This window comes from Neofelis nebulosa, chromosome 2 (assembly GCF_028018385.1).
Source record: "Neofelis nebulosa isolate mNeoNeb1 chromosome 2, mNeoNeb1.pri, whole genome shotgun sequence".
NCBI lineage: Eukaryota > Metazoa > Chordata > Mammalia > Carnivora > Felidae > Neofelis > Neofelis nebulosa.
In genome coordinates this window covers 166695852-166722015 of record NC_080783.1, presented here as the reverse complement: position 1 = coordinate 166722015, position 26164 = coordinate 166695852, and the positions used below count along the sequence as shown (strand labels likewise).

Here is a 26164-nt window from a genome sequence, read left to right as displayed (position 1 = left end):
TTAATCACCTTAGATACATTATATCCTAATATAATGTGGCAGCTATCCAGAAGTTACCTTGTATATCTAATTAATTCTTTATAGTATACACTTACCTAGATGACTTTTTGAATATAATGATTTGCTTTTTACAAATTAGTTTACAACTCCATACTACTGCATCATTAACTAAAAAATAAAGATAATCATTCACATTTGAAATAACATTTTAATGATTAAATTTTATTTTAGCTTTTATTTACAAACCTTTGCTCTTCTGGCCAAGAGCATCTTTGCCTGCTCATCCAGAATATCTAACTTCTCTAAGATTTTTTCTGCCATTTTCAGTCAGTAAATTCCTATTTAAAAAGGAGAAAAAAGAAAAAATCTCCAAAACAATTAAAATTTAAACATATAATTGAATATTTAGGCATAAGAGACCCACATTTACATTTCTGTTTGGGGTACAAAATAGAACTGTAGAGATCATGGAGTAGGTCATGGAACTGTAGGGGTACCCAAGTTTTTTAGACAAAAAGGTCACATGATCAGAACTCCCAGATGTGTGTGAACCTTAGGAATTTTTAAATGTATGATAAAGGGAAATTGAACCAGAATTGACTCATACTTGAAGCAAGGACATGTGGCTTGATTTATATCTATTTTCTTTTTGTTGTGATATAATTTTAATGAAAGTAAATGTGAAGAGCTCACATTTGTATAATTAATTGCATTCAAATTAAATTGGTCAATGATCCAAGACTGTTAATACAGCACTTAGAAGGCGATCAGTCACACAGAAGGAGCAGCTGTCAAGCTGGTTGGGTCCTACTGCCGTAATAATAAATATTCTCTAGTCAATTAATATTGCTGAAAATTACATCTGGGGTCAGGCAGTCCATATTAGGCTTGGGGACCTGAATGTTAGACATCAGGACACAAAATACCTTTCCAATGCAACACAAATAACTAGGAGGAGCTGAGTAGAGGCAAGAATCAGAGTATTAACCCAAAGCTCCCACTATATTTTTGCTCAGTGAATTGAATGGGTTCCAGTGGCATTTAAATGTAGAAGTTGTATGGTTCATAGGAAGTACTGAATTCATCAATATTTCTAAGACACATCAATGTCAACACTAAGGTTCTTTCTGGCTCAAAAATGTCTACGCTATTTCTCCCATATTGCATATTATTCAATCAATATCTCACAAAGACACAAAGACAATAATACATGAAAAGCCAAGGATTAAGGATTCTATGCCAAAAGCTCACATTATTTAGTACTTGATTTCTCTTAACTATCTTTTCTACTCTTGGACTCTTCTGAGCCATGGGGCTGCAAGGCAGATTGTTTGCCTTGTTACAAACATCATAACTTGAAGTTGCAAGTTGGAGACGGGATGTGCAGGCAAGGGTGTTAGCACAATTATGAGTACCTTGGACTTTCTGGGTCTCCTATTGAAGAGTAAGGGACAGATTTTGGCAGACATTTTAGATTATCTGGATGCTATGTGTTGTCTTTTGTGATCCAGGAACCAATCCTCTCATATATCCTAAAAGCAACTAAAGGAATTTTAGTTTCTGTGTTTTTCTTACGCATAATATGAGTTCAAGGTGGGGTGGAGAAGGCTCCCATATTTCTCTCCAAAATTTCTTTTATTGGAGACAAAAGATTTCTATTTCTCAATCAGGGAAACAAAGGCTTTCCTAACTGTAGGAACCAGCATATTGAAGTGAGTGGGTTTCCCAATTTGGGGAAGGTATAAATGACACAAGGGACAACTGAGACACACGGCTTCCTTGTGAGAGGGAACAGAAAGCAGGTATTTTTAAAGAGTAAGATGTCCTACACCTCTCACTTTCCACACATCTTCAACATCACAACAGACATTTTAGGATGCACCATATCATCACATTTTACACACACACACACATACACACACACACACACACACAGCTGTAATTTGAAGGAATTATGTTATTTAAAATTATCAATTATTTAGCTATGATATGATTCCTGGCAAATCACTGTGCATATCATGAGGTATTTTTAATGTTTAATTATTTTTGAGAGAGAGAGAGAGAGAGAAAGAGCATGAGTAGGGGAGGGGCAGAGAGAGAGGGAGACACAGAATCTGAAGCGGGCTCCAGGCTCTGAGCTGTCAGCACAGAGCCCAATGCGGGGCTCGAACTGACAAACCGTGAGATCATGACCTGCGCCGAAGTTGGACGCTTAGCCAACTATGAGTTTTTTTGTTTTGAAGTGAGAAAATCTAATTAACAAATTATTTTTAAGGGTCAATGACAGTTTTATGAATACTAAATTTGAAGTTAATGAAGTTGACAGAATGTTATTAATTTCAGTTTTGTAGTTTTATTTTCATATTTTGAAGCCTATACTTTTTTTTCAGTTTGCAAATGTTTTCATAAGTCTTTGGCAGGGTTTCTAATGGCTAAATCGCCCTGGGATAAAGTGGAGGTGAGGAAACACTTTAGACTAACTTGCTTACTTTCATCATTATACCAAGGGTACCAAGGGCTTAGCTGTATCAGGCAGGTCTAATATGACAGTGTATCCCAACTGCTTTGCATAAACTAAAAACTAATCCTTTAATGCTAAATTCTGCATCATATGTTCCTCGATATGACCTTCCGAGTTTCAGTCCTTTCTTGATTCAATCATTTGCACTTTCATTTCATTTCCAGAATATTGGCTTCATACTTCTACTTCATACTTCTTTTTCTATGGGCACATATTCTACTTCATGAATTCTATTTCTGTGAGCATATATTATCATTTGATGGCATACATTTATTTGTTCATTTCTTCATTTGGCTACCTAGCTGTATTACAAGAGAGATACGGTGCTAGGTACTCCATCAAATTTACTGAGGAAGTTGGACCTGATAGATATTACCTTCCTGGGCAAGGCAGATGGGCTCTCCTGTATCACTAAGAAAACAGAGACCATCAAGTAAGAACTTCAACTTCTCTCTCTCATGCCAAAATCTTATCTGCATCCATTCCCATCTCACTTGTATTTTAATTTTAATGGAATTGTTGTCTCTCCTTTTCAAAGTTAACCCCTCCCAGTGTACTCTAGACTCTATTACCTCTGTCCTAAAAGAATTATTTCCATTGTTGTAGCCTCTCTCTAGTATCTGTCATTCTCTTTTCTTTACCAGTTGCTTCTCCTTAGCATGCTCACACCTCTTCTGGTTTAAAAAAAAAAAATTCTTCTCCTAACCCTACTAGCTGTTATTCTCTCTCATCTTCCCTTATTGACAAATTTCTTAAAATGCTCATCTATACTTACATCTCTTTTCCTTCTTAATTTACCATAATTTGGCTTCCTTCTATACTATATCTGCTCTGGTCACCAGGGTCACCATCTTATAAATAAGTGGGCACGTTTCTGCTCCTATTTACCTTATTTGAATGTCTACAACTCTTGTTAATGTTAGCCACTCCTTTCTATGGAAATTCTGCCCTCCCTTGGTTCCTATGACAACAGTCACATCTTCTTACTCTCTCTGAAGATTCCTTCTTCCTCAGATCACTCCTTAAATACTAATGTTTCTAAGGGCTCAGGCCATCTTTTTCATTATTCCATATTTTCTTCAGGATGACCACCCAAACTCCTGGCTTCATCTACCACCATCTATTTTCACACAAAAATCTCTCTTTCGAGTTCCAAACCTATGTTCCTAGCTCAACCCAGATTTCCTACAGGTAACCCAAATTAATCTAAAAGCAAACTTGTCCACACCTTTCCTCTTCTTCAGTCAAAAGTCTCTTCCAACCTTTATTATCACATTAGTTATCTCTTAGGCACCCAGCCCATAAACTTAGGCATTGTAATGGTTCTCAATCCTTCTCAATGACAAATGAATTCAGAAACTTCCAAGGAATCCAGATTTCCAGTTGTCACCCCAGTCCTGCTAAGTCAGAATTTATGGAGCTGAAGGTGCGGAATCTGTTTTTTAAAGCCATTCTAATGCAGCTATTCCCCAAAACAGGATTTGGTCACCACTCTTCTGGAAAACTCCTTCTTATCCCCTCCCTAAACATACACAATCACTTTATCTTGTATATCCTACATCCTACATATCCTCTCAGTTTTTCTTCTCTTATCCATTCACATTGCTACTGCCTCGGTTTAGGGTTCCATCATTTGATGCCTGGATTATTGCCATAGTTTTCAAAATATGTCTATACATTTGATCCATTCTATCCTCCATTCTATCCTTCACATTTGTCTGACTTATTTTCTCAAGAAAACACACACACACACACACACACACACACACACACACACACACACACCTCTCCCTGATGAAAGCTTCAATTTATCCCTACTGCTTTCAGGACAAAGGGTCAAGCTCCTTGATATATCATGTGCAAATCATAGTTTGGCCTCTAAGTCTTTAACCCCATCTGCTCCTTCCTCATATATACTTGATACCCCAGTCCTAATGGACTGTGGCACCTAATGAACAGTGCCTCCAATGTGTTGTATCCTCTTTTACTTGTTGCTTGGCTCTTGCTGTTTCCTCTATCTACCATGTTGTTCTTCCATTTCCTATATTTCTAAGTTCTATTCATCCTTCAAGACCCAAACAAATAACACCTCTGCAGGGAAGCCTTCTCTGGTACACTGATTTAAATGTCCAATGTCTGTGCTCACATCATATCCTATATATACTGCTATCCAAGTACTTATCACTCTCTATTAAACCATTTGATATCCTTATTTTATTCCTCCTCTAGGCTATGTGTTTTTTGAAAGCAGGAACCATGTCTAATTCATCTTTGTATCCCTATTGCCTAAAAATCTGAATGAATTAGCCATCAGCCATAATGGAAATGGACAACTATAAATGTTATGACAGTTTTAGCTAGCATTTACATTTATGAGTTTGCATAAATAATTGTCCAAATCTTGTTGAGGTTCTTCTAGATCAAGCCATAGCATTAAAAAATATTACTTTTTCTCCCACCTTCAAGCTTAGAAAGGCAGCATAGTATTTTGGTTAAGAACATAAACTCTGGAGTCAGACTGCCTGGGTTTGAATCCTTGGCTCTGCTACTTATAAGCTGTGTGACTGTAGGTTAATTGCTTAACTTCTCTGTGTCGCCCAATTGGTAAAATGGAAGTAATGCAAATACCTACTTCATGGGACTGTTACAAGGTCCAGTTGAATGAATATAAGTGACACATAAGTGTTTGGTAAATAAAATAAGTAGATACAAGTAATGAGTCACTTACCTATTAGGGATAAGATGTGTGAGATACTTATAAATCCTGCAAAATCCATATTCTCCATCTCCATACCATTTCATTTTTTTTCTGCCATACCTGCCATCATGCAATCACCAATGGTCTCCATATGTCTAATTGCCTGCTTGCTTCTTCCACAGTATACTTCTTTAATTTTACCTACACTAACCCCTTGGGTCTTGGCAAACAACAAGACTTTATTCAGCAATTCAGTATCTTCTATTTTAATCTGGCAATTCTGTATCTTCTGTTTTAATCCAGCAATTCAGTATCTTCTGTATTGTATCATATGATTATCTTGTTTCCTTTCTTTCTCTAATTTTTTCATAGTTTTGTTCTCAATTTTCTATTAAATTCTTATTCTGCGTTCAGTGAGAAGAAACTAAAGCTCATTTTCCTGTAAAGCACAAGTGTAAGCCTTAAAAATATGGTAAGTATTTAGGGAAAAACCCTGATAAACATTACTATGTCTCCATATTAGAGACTCATCAAAAACGCAAAATTAGTTTGTACTCAAGAAAATAGATCTAATCATCCCCCTTTCAACCAACACATTAACTGGGTTGGGAGAGATGATCTCACTTCTTAAATATATACAGATACATCTGAAGTGTTCTTATATGTACTTACACTTGTGAGGAAATGCTCTCTTCTGGAATGTAGGGATCTTATGTGGTCACAGAAGCCTAACTCACAGAATCTTGGGGGTAGAACAGGTCAGTAGTCTCTCACAAGATTTTATGAACCATGAGGCAACATTGATCCCAACTGGACAAGACTTTTCTGATTCTTGCTTTTATTTCACTGTCATTGTCTTCCCCAGGCCTTCAGATTTCACTCTTCCTTCCAGGTGATTACTGCACTATACAGCCCCTAATTTTTCTGCCCCAATCTTCCTCTTTATCCCTCAAATACTTATTTTTCACAGTTCCATAAGAACTGTATTTTTGATGATACTGAATTGTTGACCAAGTCCAGCTCCACAAACCTTAACTAGTTCCCCATTACCTGCAGAATAGCATGCAAGCTCTTTTTAGATGACATATGAGATGTTTCAAAAAAAAGGCAGTCCAGGCTTTGGCTCAAGCAACCTCTGGAATTAATCTCCCACCACATCTGATCTTCTGCCAAACTCTACAACTCCTATTCCCTGGACACATCCTGCCTTTTCCCCAAGCGTGTTTTTTCCTCATGCATTTCCTTTCCCTGGCAATGTTCTCTCCTCATGTCTTCCAGTCAAAAGACTATTCTTTATCAGATCCTAGTATGAAAGCTACCTCTTTGATGAAACTTTCCTTGATATCCTCACATGCCTTGTCTTGGTGATAGTCTCTTCCTCACATGTGCTCCTATAAGTACTTTGTCTTTCACCACAGAATTTGGTACACTGCGGTACAGAAATTCACTCTTTGACAGATCACTTCCGCAATGTATTGAAACTCATCTAAAACAATGCTTACCCACTTCTGAATCTTAGCACCAAAGAATTTTACACCTGAGATCTGAAAACTCCAATTTAATTTGGAGATGTCTCTGACAATATCATTTTATGGGGAGTAATCCCAGTTTATCTGTAATAGATGATGTTGATTCGGGATGATTTACTGCAGGATGAAACACAAAGTTGAGCAAATGGTTATAAAATGTGGCTCTTGTCAAATCTAAATTCAGTAAAATTATTTTCAAAGGAAACTTGGATTTATGTTCTTAATTACTGGCTCAATAATGACAGTTTTTGCAAAAGAACACAATGAAACAGAGAACTTGCCAACTAGGGCAGAACGAAATTCCCAGTCACTCTTGCAGTAAATCTCCCACGGATCTCACTGTGAAGACTTGGCTGCATAATGAACAATTTCAGGGTTGTAGGGCCAATGTTATAAGCACATCAGAGGCTGAGTCACACTAAGAATAATGACATCAAACTAAAAAGTTACTTTGAAGAGCACTACTTCATTTTTAACAGTACCTTTGGTACTAAAAAAAATTCAAAAAGAAAACACACAAAAACCCCCAATTTAATAACTACCAACATAATAGGCTCTGCTAAGCAGTCTTCATCATCAAGTTCCAAATGTCTCCTATTAAAGGAAGAGCTCAAGAAAACCAAAAGAGGCTCCAACTCATCAACCAAAGACAGGACTGAGTAATTATCTAGAAAATGGAGGCTTAAATTAAAATTTACTTCCATTATCTGGTTTCATCAGTTCAAACATTTACTCCTTGAAAACAAGGCCTCTGTCTTACACTTTTATCTTACACATTCACTAAACACTGTATTGAGCACATAGTAAGCACTCACTGTTCAATATTACATTTTACTTAATGAGATAACAGTCTGAATTTCTCCACCTCCTATTCCAAGTATGGACACCAGGAAATCCTTTTCTTTAAGTCTAAAATATCAATAAATAGCCCACATTATGGGCTGAATTATGTCTCACCAAAATTCCTAGGTGGAAGCACTATTTCCCAGTACCTCAGAATGTGTCTGTTTTTGGAAACAGGGCCTTTATTTTAAGAGGTAACTAAGCAAAAATGGGGTCATTAGACTGGGACTTAATCCATTTGACTTGTGTCATGTAAGAAGAAGAGATAAGGACACAGACATCATATACAGAGGAAAGTCCATGTGAGGACACATCAAGGCAGCCATTCCCAAGCCAAAGAAAGAGGCCCAAGAAGAAACGAACCCTGTAGGCACCTTGATCTTGACCTTCCAGCCTCCAGAGCTAAGAGAAATAAATTTCTGTTGGTTAAGCCTCCCAGTCTGTGACATTTTAAAAACTTTTTAAATGGTTATTTATTTTTGAGAGAGAGAGCGAGCTTGCGCACAAGTGGGGGAGGGACAGAGAGAGAAGAAGATACAGAATCCAAAGCAGGGTCCAGACTCTGAGCTGTCAGCACAGAGCCCGATGCAGGGCTCAAACTCAGGAACTGCAAGATCATGACCTGAGCCGAAGTCAGACACTTAATGACTGAGCCACCCAGGCGCCCCTGTGGCATTTTGTTATGGCAGCCCTGGTAAACTAATACAGCCCACAAATTATGAGTACTAAGTTTAAAATTCACTATCAGAAGATTTAACTATTAAACCTGGCCCATGTGCTTAGATCTATAAACCACACATTTTCTTGTCTCCTTTTTGTTTTTTCAAAAAATTTAATGTTTATTGTTTATTCTTGTCTCCTTTTTGTTATGAGAGAGGGAGAGAGAATTTATTCTTCATTTTGAAACTTTACTAAAATTTGCCTGTCACCAACTTGAGGATGGATAGGAAGCTTCGAACGAAATACACCAAGGAAGTTTTAAAAGTATGATGTATAGACTCTGGGGAGTATTGTGAGCAACCGATCAGATAACAATTGGAGGAATCTCCAAATTCCACAATTATTGCAAGAGTGATCAACTCCTACCAGCCCATTCCAGGTTGGTTCTGTCTGGCCAGTTTGAAATGCACCAATTAGGCCCCCTCAAGCCAGCTCACACCTTGCACCCACCCCATCCCACTCCCTCTCATCCCCTCCCCAGGGTCACCTTCCAGGTGGCAACTCTACTCCCTTGGCCTGCTCTGGTGGAGGGGGGGTGGGCAGCTAGAAAATAAGCACACCAACTCAAAGGCTCTATGCTTTTCTTCTAAAGGGAAGTCAAAACTAGGGGTGAAAGAGGAAGATCCTTAAAAGTAAGCATAGAAGAGGCAGAGGTTGTTTTCAAGAAACCTGGAAGAGCCCCAGACTGGCCTCCCACCTCCATCCCAGACTCACCTGAGAAACCCTGGTGGGAGCAACCCACCAGCCCTGCTTTATACATGCCCCTTTGCGCATTTGCTCAATCTCTCTCCCTAACCAGACGCGGCTGGAGATAGTTCCACCAACTGGGAGGACAAAAAGAGCCTAAGATTTAATAAAACTATGTCTTTCCTATTTCATTTCCCATCACTACACAAATTTTAATTTCCAGTCTGTCAATACCTCTGCCTGTTCTTCTTTCTTTCTCTTCTGGTTCTGATAGTCATTTTCTCCCCACCCAGTCACCTCCAGCCCTATTACAAAACATCCTGTGTCCATGGAAAGCTTCCAGAACTCTCCATACCTTGAAAAGGTCAGCTTTCTCTCTCCAGAGAGAGGTTTCACCCACATACTTACGTCACTAAAAGTGAAAGTGACTCACCAAATATCACGGAGATAGAAACAATTATGCTGAAAGATCAGAAGGAGAAAGAAGTTACAGAAAAGATCAAGTATAAAAGGATTGGGAGTAGTGGCTTTTCTTTTCTTTTTTTGTTTCTTCTTTTTTTACTTTCCTGGAAACACAGAATTCTGAAAAGAAGCTTAAAACTTCTTCCATACAGCTTGCAGGTCTGAGTGAAGTCAACAGCCTGTATTTGAACATTTGTGAAAGGCTGCTATCATTACTTATGGCATTAAAAAACAAAACAAAACATTCTTATTCCTAAAATCAAGAAACTACCCATGTGATTAGTAAGATCACACTTCACCCTTGTATTTTATAAGTTGGATAGCAGGTTTGGACACCCCACCACCCACCCCCATACATACACCATTCACACACACATACCATAGAATCATAACTTTAAAACAAATGACTTTATTTTTTCCCCTTTTTCATTTAAATTTTAGTTAATATATGGTGCAATATTGGTTTCAGGAGTAAAATTCAGTGAATCATCACTTACATAAGCACCCAGTGCTCATCACAACAAGTGCCCTCCTTAATGTCCATCACCCATTTAGCCCATTCCCCACTCACCTCTCCTCCATCAACTCTCAGTTTGTTCTCTATCTTTAAGAGTCCCTTGTGGTTTGTTTTCCCTCTCTTCTCTTTTTTTCTCCCCCTTCTCATATGTTCATCTGTTTTGTTTCTTAAATTCCACATATGAGTGAAATCATATGGTATTTGTCTTTCTCTGATTGACTTATTTCGCTTAGCATAATACATCCTAGCTCCATCCATGGCATTGCAAATGGCAAGATTTCATCTTTTTGATGGGTAATATTCCATTATATATATGTGTATAAATATATATATATATATATATATATATATATACATACACACATATACATACACACACATATATGTATATATATGTGTGTATGTGTGTGTGTGTGTGTGTGTGTGTGTGTATACCATATCTTCTTTATCCATTCAATGGACATTTGGGCTCTCTCTCTCCATAGTATGGCTATTGTTGATAATGCTGCTATAAATATTGGGGTACATGGTACTCCATCGAATCTATATTTTTATATCCTTTGGGTAAATACTTAATTTGCAATTGCTAGATCATAGGGTAGTTCTAGTTATACTTTCTATTTTTACTTTGGTTTCCATACTGTTCTTCAGAGTGGCTGCACTAGTTTGCATTCCCACCAACAGTGCAAGAGGGTTCCCCTTTCTCAGCATCCTCGCCAACACCTGTTGTTTCTTGTGTTGTTAATTTTGGCCATTCTGACAGGTGTGAAGTGGTATTTCATCATAGTTTTGACTTGGATTTCCCTGATGATGAGTGATATTGAGTATCTTTTCATGTGTCTATTAGCCATCTGGATGACTTCTTTGAAAAGTGTCTATTTATGTCTTCTGTCCATTTCTTAACTGGGTTATTCTTTGGGGGGTGTCAAGTTTGATAATTATTTTATAGATTTTTGGATACTAACCCTTTTTCAGATATGTCACTTGAAAATATCTTCTCCCATCCTGTAGGCTGTATTTTAGTCTTGCTGATTATTTCCTTTGCTGTATAGAAGCTTTTTATCTTGATGAGGTCCCAACAGTTCATGTTTGTTTTTGTTTTCCCTACCTTCAGTAGTAAGAAGTTGCTCTCTCTCTAGTAAGAAGTTGCTGCGGCCTAGGTCAAAGAGGTTGCTGCCAATGTTCTCCTCTAGGATTTTGATGGTTTTCTGTCTCACATGTAGGTCTTTCAGCCATTTTGAATGTATTTTTGTGAATGGTGTAAGAAAGTGGTCCAGGTTCATTCTTTTGCATGTTGCTGTCCTGTTTTTCCAACACCGTTAATTGAAGAGATGGTCTTTTTTCCATTGGATATTCTTTCCTGCTTTGTCAAAGATGAGTTGACATATAGATGTGGGCCCACTTCTGCATTTTCTATCCTGTTCCACTGATCTATGTGTCTATTTTTATGCTAGTACCATACTGTCTTGATGACTACAGCTTTGTAATATAGCTTGAAATCTGGAATCGGAATGCCTCCAGTTTTGTTTTTCTTTTTCAGGATTGCTTTGGCTATTTGGGGTCTTTTGTGATTCCATACAAATTTTAGGATTGTTTTTCATAGCTCTATGAAAAATGCTGGTGGTTTTTTGATAGGGGTTGTATTTAGTGTGTAGATTGCTTTGGGTAGTATAGATAGTTTAACAATGCTTGTTCTTCCAATCCATGAGCATGGAGTATTTTTCCATTTCTTTGCATCCTCTTCAATATCTTTCATTAAGTGGTCTATATGTTTAGAGAATAGATCTTTTACCTCTTTAGTTAGGTTTATTCCTAGGTATCTTATTGTTTTTGGTGCAATTACAAATGGGATTAATTCCTTGATTTATTTTTCTGCCGCTTCATTATTGGTATATAGAAATGCAACAGGGGCGCCTGGGTGGCGCAGTCGGTTAAGCGTCCGACTTCAGCCAGGTCACGATCTCGCGGTCCATGAGTTCGAGCCCCGCGTCAGGCTCTGGGCTGATGGCTCGGAGCCTGGAGCCTGTTTCCGATTCTGTGTCTCCCTCTCTCTCTGCCCCTCCCCCGTTCATGCTATGTCTCTCTCTGTCCCAAAAATAAATAAAAAATGTTGAAAAAAAAAAAAAAAAAAAAAAAAAAGAAATGCAACATATTTCTGCACATTGGTTTTATATCCTGCAACATTGCTGAATTCATGTATTAGTTCTAGCAATTTTCTGGTGGAGTCTTTTGGGTTTTCTACAGAGTACCATGTTGTCTGCAGATAGTGAAAGTTTGACTTCTTCCTTGCCAATTTGGATGCTTTTTATTTCTTTTTGTTGTCTGATTGCTGAGACTAACACTTACAATACTGTATTAAACAGTGATGGCAAAACTGGTCATCCTTAACTTGTTTCTGACTGTAGGGGAAAGGTTCTCAATTTTTCCCCATTGAGGATGATATTAGCTGTGGGACTGTCATAAATGGCCTTTATGATGTTGAGGTATGTTCCATCTATCCCCACTTAGTTGAGGATTTTTATCAAGAAAGATGTTATATTTTGTCAAATGCTTTTTCTGCATCTATTGACAGTATCATATGGTTCTTATCCTTTCTTTTATTAATGTGATATATCACATTGATTGATTTGATTTGTGAATATTGAACCAACCCTACAGCCCAGGAAAAAATCCCACTTGATTAATTCTTTTAATGTACTGTTGAATTTGATTTGCTAGTAACTTGTTGAGAATTTTTGCATCCATGTTCATCAGGGATAATGACCTGTAATTCTCCTTTTCAGTGGGTACTTTGTCTGGTTTTGGGGAAAAAAATGACTCACTTTAAAATAATCTTGATATGATCAATAATGGTGGAACATTTCTACATTAATTAAACAGTTAGTCAAGAGTTATGTTAATAAGCATTTAAGGAATTTACTTTATCATGCAAAGCAAAACAGAAAAAGTTTTTAAAAACAGCATTAACATCACAACACAAGTCCATACTAGTGGCAATGGGAGAAATTTTGCAAAAAAATGTGCTTGTTGCTATATAGTGATCAAAATTTGGCTAGAAATTTTTCTTTATAGTTAGTGCATGAAAACACTGGAATCAACTTATTTCACATATTTAAAATATGACAAATACAATAATAAAAAGTACAAAGTGGTTTAATTCTATCATATTATAAAACCCTATACATTCAAGTATAATGATTTGTAGGGAATCAGTAACTAGAATCTAGTTGATTGCAGAGATTTGTCTAAGATTATTATAATGCTTTCACCTCACAAATTTGCACAAAGGTGACATTAGCTTCTTAAATAAAGAATTGAATTCAGAAATGTTAACTACTCACCAGTTTATGATCAATAAAATTTATAAAGCATGAATCTTATATAAAATTCTTAGAACATTACCATTATTTCAGTTAACATTTATGGGATGCATGCTATGTGCGAGATACTACACTAGAAATTTTTAATAACATATCTCATTTCATTCTTTGTCTTATTAATCTGTAATCTTTAATTACTATCCATGGGAAAGGTATTATCTTCAGTTTTAGAAACGATAAAACTCAAAGAATTTACATTATGTCTGCATCATACAATTAGTAACTATTAATATAATGCAAAATATTTTCTCTTTAATAGAAAACATTTGGTAAGATGTACATCAAACAATTGAAATGGATTCTTTCAGTTAAATTCAACAAGTAATTACTGAATGAGATCATGAAAGCTATTATATTCAGGACACAGGGAAACTATACAGATTAGAGTCAGCCAAGGGAAAAAGTGCATAGGGCAGAGTTCAGGAGAAGGACTAAATGCAGAGCTTCTGTTGTCTCCTCCTATGGAGTCAGGACAGGTTACTCTTCCAGTATGGATATATGACAATACATATGAAGTATTGTCAACCAGGGAAGCTTACCTAAGCTTCGTGTCCAGAGTTTTTAGTGGGGCTTCATCATATAGGGATGTTTGACTGATTGATTGTCCTGCGTGGTTAATCTCAGTTTCCATTTAACCCAAAGCACCCACCTTAAGTCACATTGTTGACCTTTCTGCAGTGGCCAGCCCCCACCTTAAGACTAAATGGGTGTGGCCAGGCCTCCACACTAAATCACACTGTTAGACTATTCAGTATGACCCAAGGCCCCTAAGCAAACAAAGAAATTCTATCAGGCACAACACCCCTAGGACTCAAAGATTACCCCCTAGAAGCCAGGGCAAAGGTCAGAATTTTCTTTGAGCAAAAGATTCTTTATTATAAATTCTTTCCTACACACCCACTCTATTTGGTTTTGAAAGTATCCAAATTTTTATTTACCCATTTTGAAATGGTGAAAAGCCTGAAATTCCCCATCCCCATCTTCTGTCCTCTCTAGAGAAGGGAGCATTTCCTTTCTTGCCCCACAAAAACCATGAGGTCTGAGAGACATGTCACTATTCTTCAGCCTCCCTATTGTCCCTTTTATATCTTTATTATTCCTCTTTCTTAGGAGAGGCCTCCTCTTATGAGATTCATGCCAACCGTCTCTCCACACCTACTTACTAACAAATTTCCAGTCATTTCCCACTTTTACCAATTTAGGAATGTCAGTCTTCCTTTCCATATTAAATCCATGAAGGCAAAAGTTTTGCCTCTAAACTCATTCACCTACCAAATTAAAGCTATCTTTACTTCTTTATCCTCTAAAACTGTAACTCTTTAATCTTGAGCTCTGATAGATCTCTGATCACACAATCTCTTATCCCTTTAGTCCATTAGTCTCTTCCTTCCAGATAGTAAGCTCTTTGGTCCCTTAATCACCCCTTAATCCCATCTTTTTCATTTGCAAACCCAACAGACATCTTTCAGACCCTGTTATTTGATCTTTGTTCTGAATTCGACACTTCTAATTCTGGTTTTTTGAAACATTCTCATCCCTTGGCTTCAATGATCCCACTCTCTCCTACTTCTCCTGCCTTACTGCCAATTTCCTTATTACTTTCCTCTATTCCTCTGCTCACTCCTCAAATATTATTGTACCCTAGAATTCTTTCCTGTTTTTCTTTTCCTCCCTTCATTCCTTTCCTGGGCTTGACAATGCCCTCAGAATACAGTCAAAATTATACAACATAGAGTATGAAACCTTATATCATCTGAGTCTTGTCTATGTTGAACTGAGTTCTGATTCCCTTTATAGCTTTGTCTCAGCCAACCTATGGTACACAAAGTAACAACCTTATCAGTTAATGTAAGTTTTTCAGATGTTCCAGGTTTTTCTTATCTCTGTGTCTTTGTTCATGCTGCTCCCTCTGCACAGGCACTTTAGAAGAACTTATTCAACCCTGTGGTCCCAAGGGAGGAGCACTTTATCTATGCAATACCAATGAGACCACTGGCCACAACTCTCTAACCACAGTGACTGGCTCAGGAAGGGACATATGACTCAGGTGAAGTCAATTAGGACCCAGAAAGTTCAATTCTGAGACATCGAACCTCCAGGAAAGCAGATTCTCTCTCTTCTCCTATCTGTTGTGGGCTTTGGGGGCCACCACAAATAGCCTGAGAATGGAGTCAATCCAAAGGAAACAAACTGAAAGATTGGATATTGGTGGTATCATCTGAGCCCAGGGTGAATCTACCACTGATGCTCGAGCCACTGCTAGACCTTGTCAGCTTACATGATTAAATAAATTCTCTTTGTGTATAAATTAGTTTGGATTTATTTTTCACTTTCTACAAGAGGAAGTCTAAAAACGGATACTGTGCTCAACAAATATTTGTCAAATAAATGAAAATGGTAAAATTAGGAGATTAATGATCTCATGGGCCAATCTGAGAATTAAATGATTTAACAGTCTGAAGTGCCAAGCATAGTGCCTAGCAAAAGGCAGATAACCCAAAACTTCCTTTCGGTTTCTGTGCCCCTTAGCCTTCTCACTATCCGCACAAAGGCCACACAACATAATTCAAAATGGCTACCTGCACCAGATTTTATAGTAATACGAAAATACATACTCTCAAGCATTTCAATTATTAAATCCTAGACTTTTTCTCTATAAATCCTTTCCTCCTATTAAAGACCACAATTTTAAACACATCCCTTAGTATAGCATCTTAAAATTTTTTGCCTGCTATGCATGCAAAAACATAATATTTAGAGTAAAAGATTGTCAGATCTGACTTCATATTTAAAACTTCTGCATGTCAAAAACATCATAACAAAAATTTAAAATATATTGCACTTGGAAAACTGCCCAACATGTGTAAACACAGAGTATCTTAAAAATCTTACAAATCTTGAAAAAAAGACAAACGCCATACTGGGAGAAAAAATATGTGTTGCATATAAACTGTTCATTTGCAAAATAATACCTACAAATAACCATTAATTATATTTTTAATATCAACAAACTTATCAAAGGTGTATTCATTAAACCAACAAAATATAACTCTCTCCCTTGTATTGGCAAGTTGGAGAAAGGAACAGAGACACATGTATACCTATGCTCTGCTGGTGCAAATGTAAATTGTCAGGATGGTAACTTACAATTTACCTCAAAAAATATATAACCTTTGACCCACAATTCCACTTCCAAGAATTTATATTTGGGAATTAATCATAGAAATCCACAAAGAATTAGAAATAATGATGTAAATGTAACAATATACTTTATAAGTGTGAAAAATTGAAAGTAGATTACTGGCATCTATTATTTAATTGTTGAATTCCCATTTATTAACTTTATTGTCTATCAAATGGTCTACTGAATTTCACATACATTGTCTCATTCAGTTTTTATTTTATAGATTTAAAAATTTGATTCAGAGATGTTAAACCTCTTGATCAAAATAATAAACCTACTGGATAGGGGTGGGGAGGGAAAAAAAATCATAAAGCTATTAAGTGGCAGATTCAGAATTCAAACCCAGTTGTATTTATTTCCAAAATCTATGATCTTTACTACTATTTTTAGATTATTTATTTATTTATTTACTTTCAAGTTAGTTAACATACAGCGTAGTCTTGGCTTCAGGAGTAGAACCCAGTGATTCATCTCTTATGTATGACACCCAGTGCTCATCCTGAAAAGTGCCCTCCTTAATGCCTGTCACGCATTTAACCCACCACCCCCTCCAGCAACCCTCAGTTTGTTCTTTGTAGTTAAGAGTCTCTTATGGTTTGCCTCCCTCTCTGTTTTTATCTTATTTTTCCTTCCCTTCCCCTATGTTCATATGTTGATTTTCTCAAATTCCACATATGAGTGAAATCATATGATATATCTCTTTCTCTGACTGACTTATTTCATTTAGCATAAAACCCTCCAGTTACATCCACATTGTTGCAAATGGCAAGATTTCATTCTTTTGCATCACCAAGTAGTATTTCACTGTGTATATATACCACATCTTTTTAAAAAATTTTTAAATGTTTTTATTTATTTTTGAGACAGAGAGAGACAGAGCATGAGCAGGGGAGGGGCAGAGAGAGGGGGAGACACAGAATCTGAAGCGGGCTCCAGGCTCTGAGCTGTCAGCACAGAGCCTGACTTGGGGCTCGAACTCATGGAGTGTGAGGTCACGACCTGAGCTGAAGTTGGACGCTCAACCAACTGAGCCACCCAGGTGCCTCTATATACCACATCTTAATCCATTCATCAGTTGATGGACATTTGGGCTCTTTCCGTAATTTGGTTATTGTTGATAGTGCTGCTATAAACATCGGGTGCATGTGACCCTTCGAATCAGCATTTTTGTATCCTTTGAATAAATTCCTAGTAGTGCAATTTCTGGATCATAGGGTAGTTCTATTTTTAACTTTTTGAGGAACCTCCATACTATTTTCCAGAGTGGCTGCACTAGTTTGCATTCTCACCAACAGTGCAGAAGGGTTCCCCTTTATCCACATCCTTGCCAATATCTGTTGTTTTCCTGAGTTGTTCATTTTAGCCATTCTGACTGGTGTAATGTGGTATTTCATTGTGGTTTTGATTTGTATTTCCCTGATGATGAGTGATGTGGAGCATCTTTTCATGTGTTTGTTAGCCATCTGGATGTCTTCTTTCGAAAGATGTCTGTTCATGTTGTCTGCCCGTTTCTTTACTGGGTTATTTGTTTTTCTGGGTATTGAGTTTGTTAAGTTCTTTATAGATTTTGGATGTTAACTATTTGTCAGATATATCATTTGCAAATATCTTCTCCCATTCCACTGGTTGCCTTTTAGTTTTGTTGATTGTTTCCTTTGCTGTGCAGAAGGTCCCAACAGTTCATGTTTGCTTTTATTTCCCTTGTCTTCAGAGACATGTCAAATAAGAAGTTGCTGCAGCCTAGGTCAAAGAGGTTGCTGCCTCTTTTATCCTGTAGGATTTTAAGGGTTTCCTGTCACACATTTAGGTCTTTCATCCATTTTGAATATATTTTTGTGTTTGGTGTAAGAAAGTGGTCCACTTTCACTCTTCTGCATATTGCTGTACAGTTCTCCCAGCACCATTTGCTAAGAAACTGTCTTTTTTCCATTGGTTTCTCTTTCCTGCTTTGTCAAAGATTCATTGGCCATATATTTGTGGGTCCATTTCTGGGTTCTCTATTCTCTTCCATTGATCTCTGTGTCTGTTTTTGTGTCACTACCATACTGTCTTGATGATCACAGCTTTGTAATACAGCTTGAAGTCTGGGATTGTGATGCTTCCAGCTTTGGTTTTCTTTTTCAACATTACTTCGGCTATTTGGGGGTCTTTTGTGGTTCTATGCAAATTTTAGGATTGTTTGTTCTAGCTCTGTGAAGAATGCTGGTGGTATTTTGAAAAGGATTGCATCGAATGTGTAGATTGCTTTGGGTAGTATCGACACTTTAACAGTATTTGTTCTTCCAATCCATGAGCATGGAATGTTTTTCCATTTCTTTGTGTCTTCTTCAATTTCTTTCATGAGCTTTCTATAGTTTCCAGCATACAGATCTTTTAACTCTTTGGTTAAGTTTATTCCTAGGTATTTTACGGTTCTTGGTGCAATTATAAATGGGATCAATTACTTTTATCTCTTTCTGCTGCTTCATTATTGGTGTATAGAAATGCAACCAATTTCTGTACATTGATTTTATATGCTGCAACTTTGCTGAATTCCTGTATCAGCTCTACTAGTTTTTTGGTGGAGTCTTTTGGGTTTTCCATGTAGAGTATTATGTTATCTGAGAAAAGTGAAAGTTTGATTCTTATTTGACAATTTGGATGCTTTTATTTCATTTTGTTGTCTGATTGCTGAGGCTAGGACTTCCAACACTATGTTGAACAAGAATGGTGAGAATGGACATCCCTATCTTGTTCCTGGTCTCAGGGGGAAGCTCTCAGTTTTTCCCCATTGAGGATGATATTAGCTGTGGGCCTTTCATATATGGATTTTATTATGTTAAGGTATGTTCTTTCTATCCCAACTTTCTTGAGGGTTTTTTATCAAGAAAGGATGCTGTATTTTGTCAAATGCGTTTTCTGCATCTATTGACAGGATCATATCATTCTCATCCTTTCTTCCATTAAAATGGTGTATCACATTGATTGATTTGTGAATTTTAAACCAGCCCTGCAGCCCAGGAGTAAAGCCCACTTGATCATGGTGAGTAATTCTTTAAATGTAGAGTTGAATTCAATTTGCTAGTATCTTGTTGAAAATTTTTGCACCCAGGTTCATCAGGGATGTTGGCCTGTAATTCTTCTTAGTGGGGTCTTTGTCTGGTTTTGGAATCAAGGTAATGCTGGCTTCATAGAATGAGTTTGGAGACTTTCCTTCCATTTCAATTTTTTGGAACAGTTTGAGAACAATGGGTATTAACTCTGTTTTAAATGTCTGGTAGAATCCCCCTGGGGAGCCATCTGGCCCAGGACTCTTATTTGTTGGGAGATTTTGATAATTGATTCAATTTCTTTACTGGTTATGGGTCTATTCAAATTTTCTATTTCTTCCCATTTGAGTTTTGGTAGTGTGTGAACGTCTAGGAATTTGTCCATTTCTTCCAGATTGTCCCATTTGTTGGCATATAATTTTTCATAGTATTCTCTTATAATTGTTTGTATTTCATGGTGTTAGCTGTGATCATTCCTCTTTCATTTGTGATTTTATCTATTTAGGTCCTCTCTCTTTTCTTTTTGAGAAGTCTGGCTAGCGGGTTATCAATTTTGTTTATTCTTTCAAAAAACCAGCTCTCAGTTTCATTGATCTGTTCATTGATCTCTTTTTTTTGGATTCTATCTTGTTCATTTCTGCTCTAATCTTTATCATATCCCTTTTTCTACTGGCTTTGGGTGTTATTTACTGCTCCTTTTCTAGGTCCTTCAAGTGTAAGGCTAGACTATGTGTTTGGGACCTGTTTTTGCTTCTGGAGATAGGCCTGAATTGCAATGTATTTTCCACTTAGGATTGCCTTTGCTGCATCCTAAAGGATTTGGACTGTCATGTTTCATTTTCATTTACTTCCATGTATTTTTAAATGTTTCTTTCACTTCATTTTTAACCCATTCATTCTTTAGTAGGATGTTCTTTAACCTCCATGCATTTGGGGGCTTTCCAGATTTTTTCTTGTGGTTGATTTCAAGTTTCATAGCTTTGTGATATGAAAATATGCATGGTATGATCTCTACCTTTCCTTATCTGTTGAGAGCTGTTTCGTGACTCAGTATGTGATCTATTTTGGAGAATGTTCTGTGTGCATTCAAGAAAAATGTATATTCTGCTGCTTTAGGATGAAATGTCCTGAATATATCTGTTAAGTCCATCCAGTCCAATGTGTCACTCAGAGCCATTGTTTCCTTATTGATTTTCTGCCTAGATGATCTGTCCATTGCTATAAGTAGAGTATTTAAGTCCCCTACAACCATGGTATTGTTACCTATACATTTATTTATGATTGTGATTAATTGACTTACATATTTGGGTGCTTACACATTGGGGCATAAACACTTAAAATTATTAGCTCTTCTTGATGGATAAACCCCTTAATTATGATATAGTGCCTTTCTTCATCCCTTGTTACAGTCTTTGGTTTAAAATCTAGCTTGTTGATATAAGTATGACTACACCAGCTTTTTTTCTTTCTTTTTTTGATGTCCATTAGTGTGATAGATTGTTCTCCATCCCCTCACTTTCAATCTGCAGTTGTCCTTGAGTTTAAAATTAGTCTCTTTTAGGCAGCATATTGATGGGTCTTGTTTGTTTTTTTTAAATTTTTGATGTTTTTCTATTTATTTTTGAGACAGAGAGAGACAGAGCATGAGCAGGGGAGGGGCAGAGAGAGAGGGAGACACAGAATCTGAAGCAGGCTCCAGGCTCTGAGCTGTCAGCACAGAGCCTGACATGGGGCTTGAACTCACAGACTGTGAGATCATGACCTGAGCTGAAGTCGGACGCTTAACTGACTGAGCCACCCAGGCACCCCAGGTCTTGTTTTCTTATCCATTCTGATACTCTATACCTTTGATTGGGGCATTTAGTCCATTTACATCAGAGTGATTATTGAAAGATATGAATTCACTGCCATCGTGTTATCTGTAGATTTCATGTTTGTTGTGATGTCTCTGGTTCTTCACAGTCTTTGCTGTTTTCCACTCACAGAGTCCCCCTTAGGATCTCTTGTAGGGCTGGTTTAGTGATCACAAACTCCTTTAGTTTTTGTCTGGGGAAGCGTTTGTCTCTCTATTCTGAATGACAGCCTTGCTGGATAAAGGAGTCTTGGTTGCATATTTTTCCCATTCAGCACATTGAATATTTCCTGCCACTCCCTTCTGGCCTGCCACATTTCAGTGGACAGGTCTGCTACTACCCTTATGTGTCTACCCTTGTAGGTTAAGGCCCATTTGTCCCTAGCTGCTTTCAGAATTCTCTGTTTATCTTTGTATTTTGCCAGTTTCACTATGATATGTCATGGTTTTGACCTATGTTTGTTGATTTTGAAGGGAGTTCTCTGTGCCTCTTGGACTTGGATGCCTGTTTCCATCCCCAGATGAGGGAAGTTCTCAGCTATAATTTGCTCAAATAAATCCACAGCCTCTTTCTCCCACTCTTTTGGAATTCCTATGATTTGGATATTGTTTCATTCCATGGGATCACTCAGCTCTCTAATTCTCCCCTTGTGATCTAGTAATTTCCTTTCCCTCTTATTTTCAGCTTCATTATTTTCCGTGTTATCTTCTATTTCATCTATTCTCTCCTCTGCTTATTCCATCCTCACTGTCACTGTATTTAGTTTATTTTGCATCTCAGTTATAGCATTTTTTAATTCATTGTGACTAGTTTTGAGGTCTTTGATCTCTGCAGCAAAAGTTTCTCTGGTGTCTTCTATGCTTCTTTCAAGCTCAGCTATTAGTCTTATGACTTATCCTAAATTCTTTTTCAACATATATTGTTTATATCTGTTTTGAACAATTTTCTGGCTGTGATTTCTTCTTGAACTTTCTTTTGGGGAGAATTCCTCTGTTTTGTCATTTTGTCTAAGTTTCTGTCTTTTGAGTATTTTAATTTTTTTAAAAAAGAGACAGAGTGCAAGTTGGGGAGGGGCAGAGAGAGAGGGAGACACAGAACCTGAAGCAGATTCTAGGCTCTGAGCTGTCAGTACAGATCCTGATGCAGGGCTTGAACTCATGAACCATGAGATCATGACCTGAGCTAAGGCCGGATGCCCAATCAACTGAGCCACCCAGGCACCCCTGGGTGTTTTAAATTCTTGTTGTCTGTCCTGAGCCTACCAGTACTTTCATATTAAGAAGGGATCATACACTGTCCAGGTCCTGTCACTTCAGGAAGTGTTTTTGGTGTATGTTGCATGCACTCTGCTGTTGCATTTTGGCTGCTCTGTCCCACTGGTCAGTCCTCTGTAAAGCTCCTCCTTGCTTGTAGTGGTGGAGTGTTTGGACCTTTTACCAGGAATGCTTTGATTTGTTTGTTCAAGTAAATCTGGCGGTGTGGGGTGGGGAAAGGAAAAGTGGGGGAGGGGGGCAGGAGCCTGATCCCAGAAAAAGAGAAAAATGAAGGGGGCGAAAAGAAGATGAAACAGAGAATCAATCAAAAAAGTCTAAATCCAGAGAAAGAGAAAGGAAAATAAAGAAGAAAGAGAAAAGGTGGAAAAAGAATAGAATAAAAATGTTTGATAAAACATTTAGATATATAATTATTTAAAATTTTTTTTAATGTTTATTTATTTTTGACAGAGAGAGAGAGACAGAGCATGAATGGGGGAGGGGCAGAGAGAGAGGGAGACACAGAATCTGAAGCAGGCTCCAGGCTCTGAGCTGTCAGCACAGAGCCCAATGTGGGGCTCGAACTCACAGACTGCGAGATGATGACCTGAGCTGAAGTCAGACACTCAACTGACTGAGCCACCCAGGCACCCCGAGATGCATAATTATTTTATATATATATATATATATATATATATATATATATATATATATATATATATATATGATTGTTTAATGTGTGTGTGTGTATATATATATATATATATATATATACACATATATACACATATAATAAGAACTGACCAAAAACAAATCAGAAACTATAAGCCTGATTCCAAAAGAAAAATAATAAAAGGGTAAAAATAAAAATAAAATAAATTAAAATAAAATACAAAACAAAAAAACAGTTGTCTGTAGATGCCTGGGACTAGTGACTGTGCTGGTTTGGAGGAGAGGCCATCTGGTTCACTTAGTGTCAGTTTTTCTCCAGTAGATAAGCAGTTGCCAGGTCCAGAGTGGCGGGGTTTTGTGTAAGCATGTCCCGCCTCCACTGGAGGCCACTGTGCTGCTCTCTGATGTCCCACCACGTTGGTGTTGAAGGTAAAATGAACATCTCTTCCCCCTGACCAGATATCTCTACCCATGCTGTTCAGGCAGCCCTTACAGAATAGTGAGAGCAGTCGGCTTGCTCTACTCCACAGTCTCCCGATCTTTGTAGGCACTCAGCTGGGAGTCAAATGCAAAACCTTAAAGGACCCAGCTGGGTGTGGTTCCTCTCCCCTGTTCCAGAATAGAGCCACTCTGGCCTGCTGATAAAAGGCCTTTGGTTGGCACCTGCAGGGTCTTTTGTCCTTGGAAGGGCAATAAAGCCTCTTCCCAAAGTACTTGAGGAAGGGAACTGTTCTCTCCCAGTGAACCCCTGAGATTGCTACACTGAACTATGCACTCTGGGGCTGACTCCCACTTCCCAGGAGCATGAGCCAAGGCTCCCGGTTTTGCTCTGGAGAAAGCCACACACTTCTGAACCTCAAGTTTCAGCCCCTAAGGCTGTTTGCAAAAAAGAAACTGGAACTCTCCATATTTCTCATTCCCCAGTCCATGGTCCAGAGAGGTTTTCTCTTGTCCTAACTCGATACTGCACTTTCACACCTCTCTCTCTCTCTCCCTTTTGTTTCTCCACAGAAAAAGTTCCCTCCCCTTTGTGCCTATGCCGTTTTATCTCCCGCAATTCACATACACACACCTCGATCCTGCCAAGCTGTCTCCTTCCAACTGTGGAGATCCTTCTGTACTCAGCAGACTGATTTCCTGGATGTTCCAAGTGATCTGACCTCAATACAGCTGTGTCTGAGGGACGAGGAAAATCCGGGTCTCCCTACTTCTCCACCATCTTAACTCCCTCTCAATTGTCTTTCTTTCTTTTTCTTTCTTTCTTTCTTTCTTTCTTTTTCTTTCTGTTTTATTTTATTATTTTTGAGAGAGAGGAAGACAAAGAGCAAGCAGAGGCGGGGCAGAGAGGGAGGGAGACAGTGTCCAAAGCAGGCTCCATGCTGTTAACACAAACGTTACGTTACATGGGGCTCAAACCCACAAACCGTGAGATCATGACCTGAGCGGAAGTTGGATGTTCAACTGACTGAGCCACCCAGGCGCCCCTATTTTTAGATTTTCTCATCTAAATTCTTATCTAGCCATTTGATGTTACATATGATGTACATATTAAAAGTGATATAAAGGAATATTAATTATCTAGGGAAATATTAATGATATTGTTAGTTGAAAAAAACATATTGTAAGACTTTAGACATAGAATTATTTTCTTTTTGACAAAATAAAATATGGGTCTCTGTTCACAGAAAAAGAACTGTGATAAAACATCCTAAAAGATGGTTACCTTGGGGCGGTAAAATTGTATCTTAGAAATTTTTTACTGCTGTTACTCTTGTTTTTCCTAAATGCACAAAGACTAACACCTAGAGAATACGTATAAATATGTATTATTTTTGCAGCCAAAGAGTTATTTAAAAACTTCAGTATGGCCTTAAGTTTTCTTTCCTTCTTGTGAGATTTGGAAAGTCAAAAGCCTTTTAAAATAAAAAGTTTAAAATGTCTTTCCATTTAACACCCCAAAAAAGTTTTTACAAAAGTACATAAAGCTAAAGATTAAAACAATAATAACTTAATGATTTTAAAAGTAAAGGATAAACCAATAGAAAATAGAAAAGTTGAAGGTAGACAAAAGAAAGATAATTGATAATTTTCAAGCAATCACCTTTAAAATGCTTCTGTTCTCTGTTCCAGGCTGTGGCACTTTTTCCTGAGGGAGGAGCCAAGATGCTTTTGTGTGAATAAGAGCTGGAGCCTCTCCAATTGGCCTGCTCTCCAAGATAGTTTACAAATACAATAAGGCATATGGCCAACTCATCTTTGACAAAGCAGGAAAGAACATCCAATGGAAAAAAGACAGTCTCTTTAACAAATGGTGCTGGGAGAACTGGACAGCAACATGCAGAAGGTTGAAACTAGACCACTTTCTCACACCATTCACAAAAATAAACTCAAAATGGATAAAGGACCTGAATGTGAGACAGGAAACCATCAAAACCTTAGAGGAGAAAGCAGGAAAAGACCTCTCTGACCTCAGCCATAGCAATCTCTTACTCGGCACATCCCCAAAGGCAAGGGAATTAAAAGCAAAAGTGAATTACTGGGACCTTATGAAGATAAAAAGCTTCTGCACAGCAAAGGAAACAACCAACAAAACTAAAAGGCAACCAACGGAATGGGAAAAGATATTTGCAAATGACACATCGGACAAAGGGCTAGTATCCAAAATCTATAAAGAGCTCATCAAACTCCACACCCGAAAAACAAATAACCCAGTGAAGAAATGGGCAGAAAACATGAATAGACACTTCTCTAAAGAAGACATCCGGATGGCCAACAGGCACATAAAAAGATGTTCAACGTCGCTCCTTATCAGGGAA

The 26164-nt window shown here is 37.6% G+C and overlaps 1 protein-coding gene across 2 annotated transcripts in view; it reads right to left on the bottom strand.

Annotated features, from left to right (window-relative positions):
• Nucleotides 1-25568, bottom strand: part of C2H1orf141 (chromosome 2 C1orf141 homolog) — a 62605-nt gene extending 37037 nt beyond the window's left edge. The window contains exons 1-2 of one of the 2 annotated variants that reach the window (XM_058717038.1): nucleotides 25450-25568; nucleotides 247-338 (exon numbers count right to left, since the gene is read on the bottom strand). In XM_058717038.1, coding sequence (XP_058573021.1) covers nucleotides 247-321 — 75 coding nt within the window. In that variant the 5' untranslated portion in view covers nucleotides 322-338; nucleotides 25450-25568. Of the gene's footprint in view, nucleotides 1-246; nucleotides 339-5249; nucleotides 5915-25449 lie in introns of those variants that run through there. The other variant, XM_058717037.1, reaches the window with a different exon arrangement.
• Nucleotides 25569-26164: the final 596 nt, after the last annotated feature.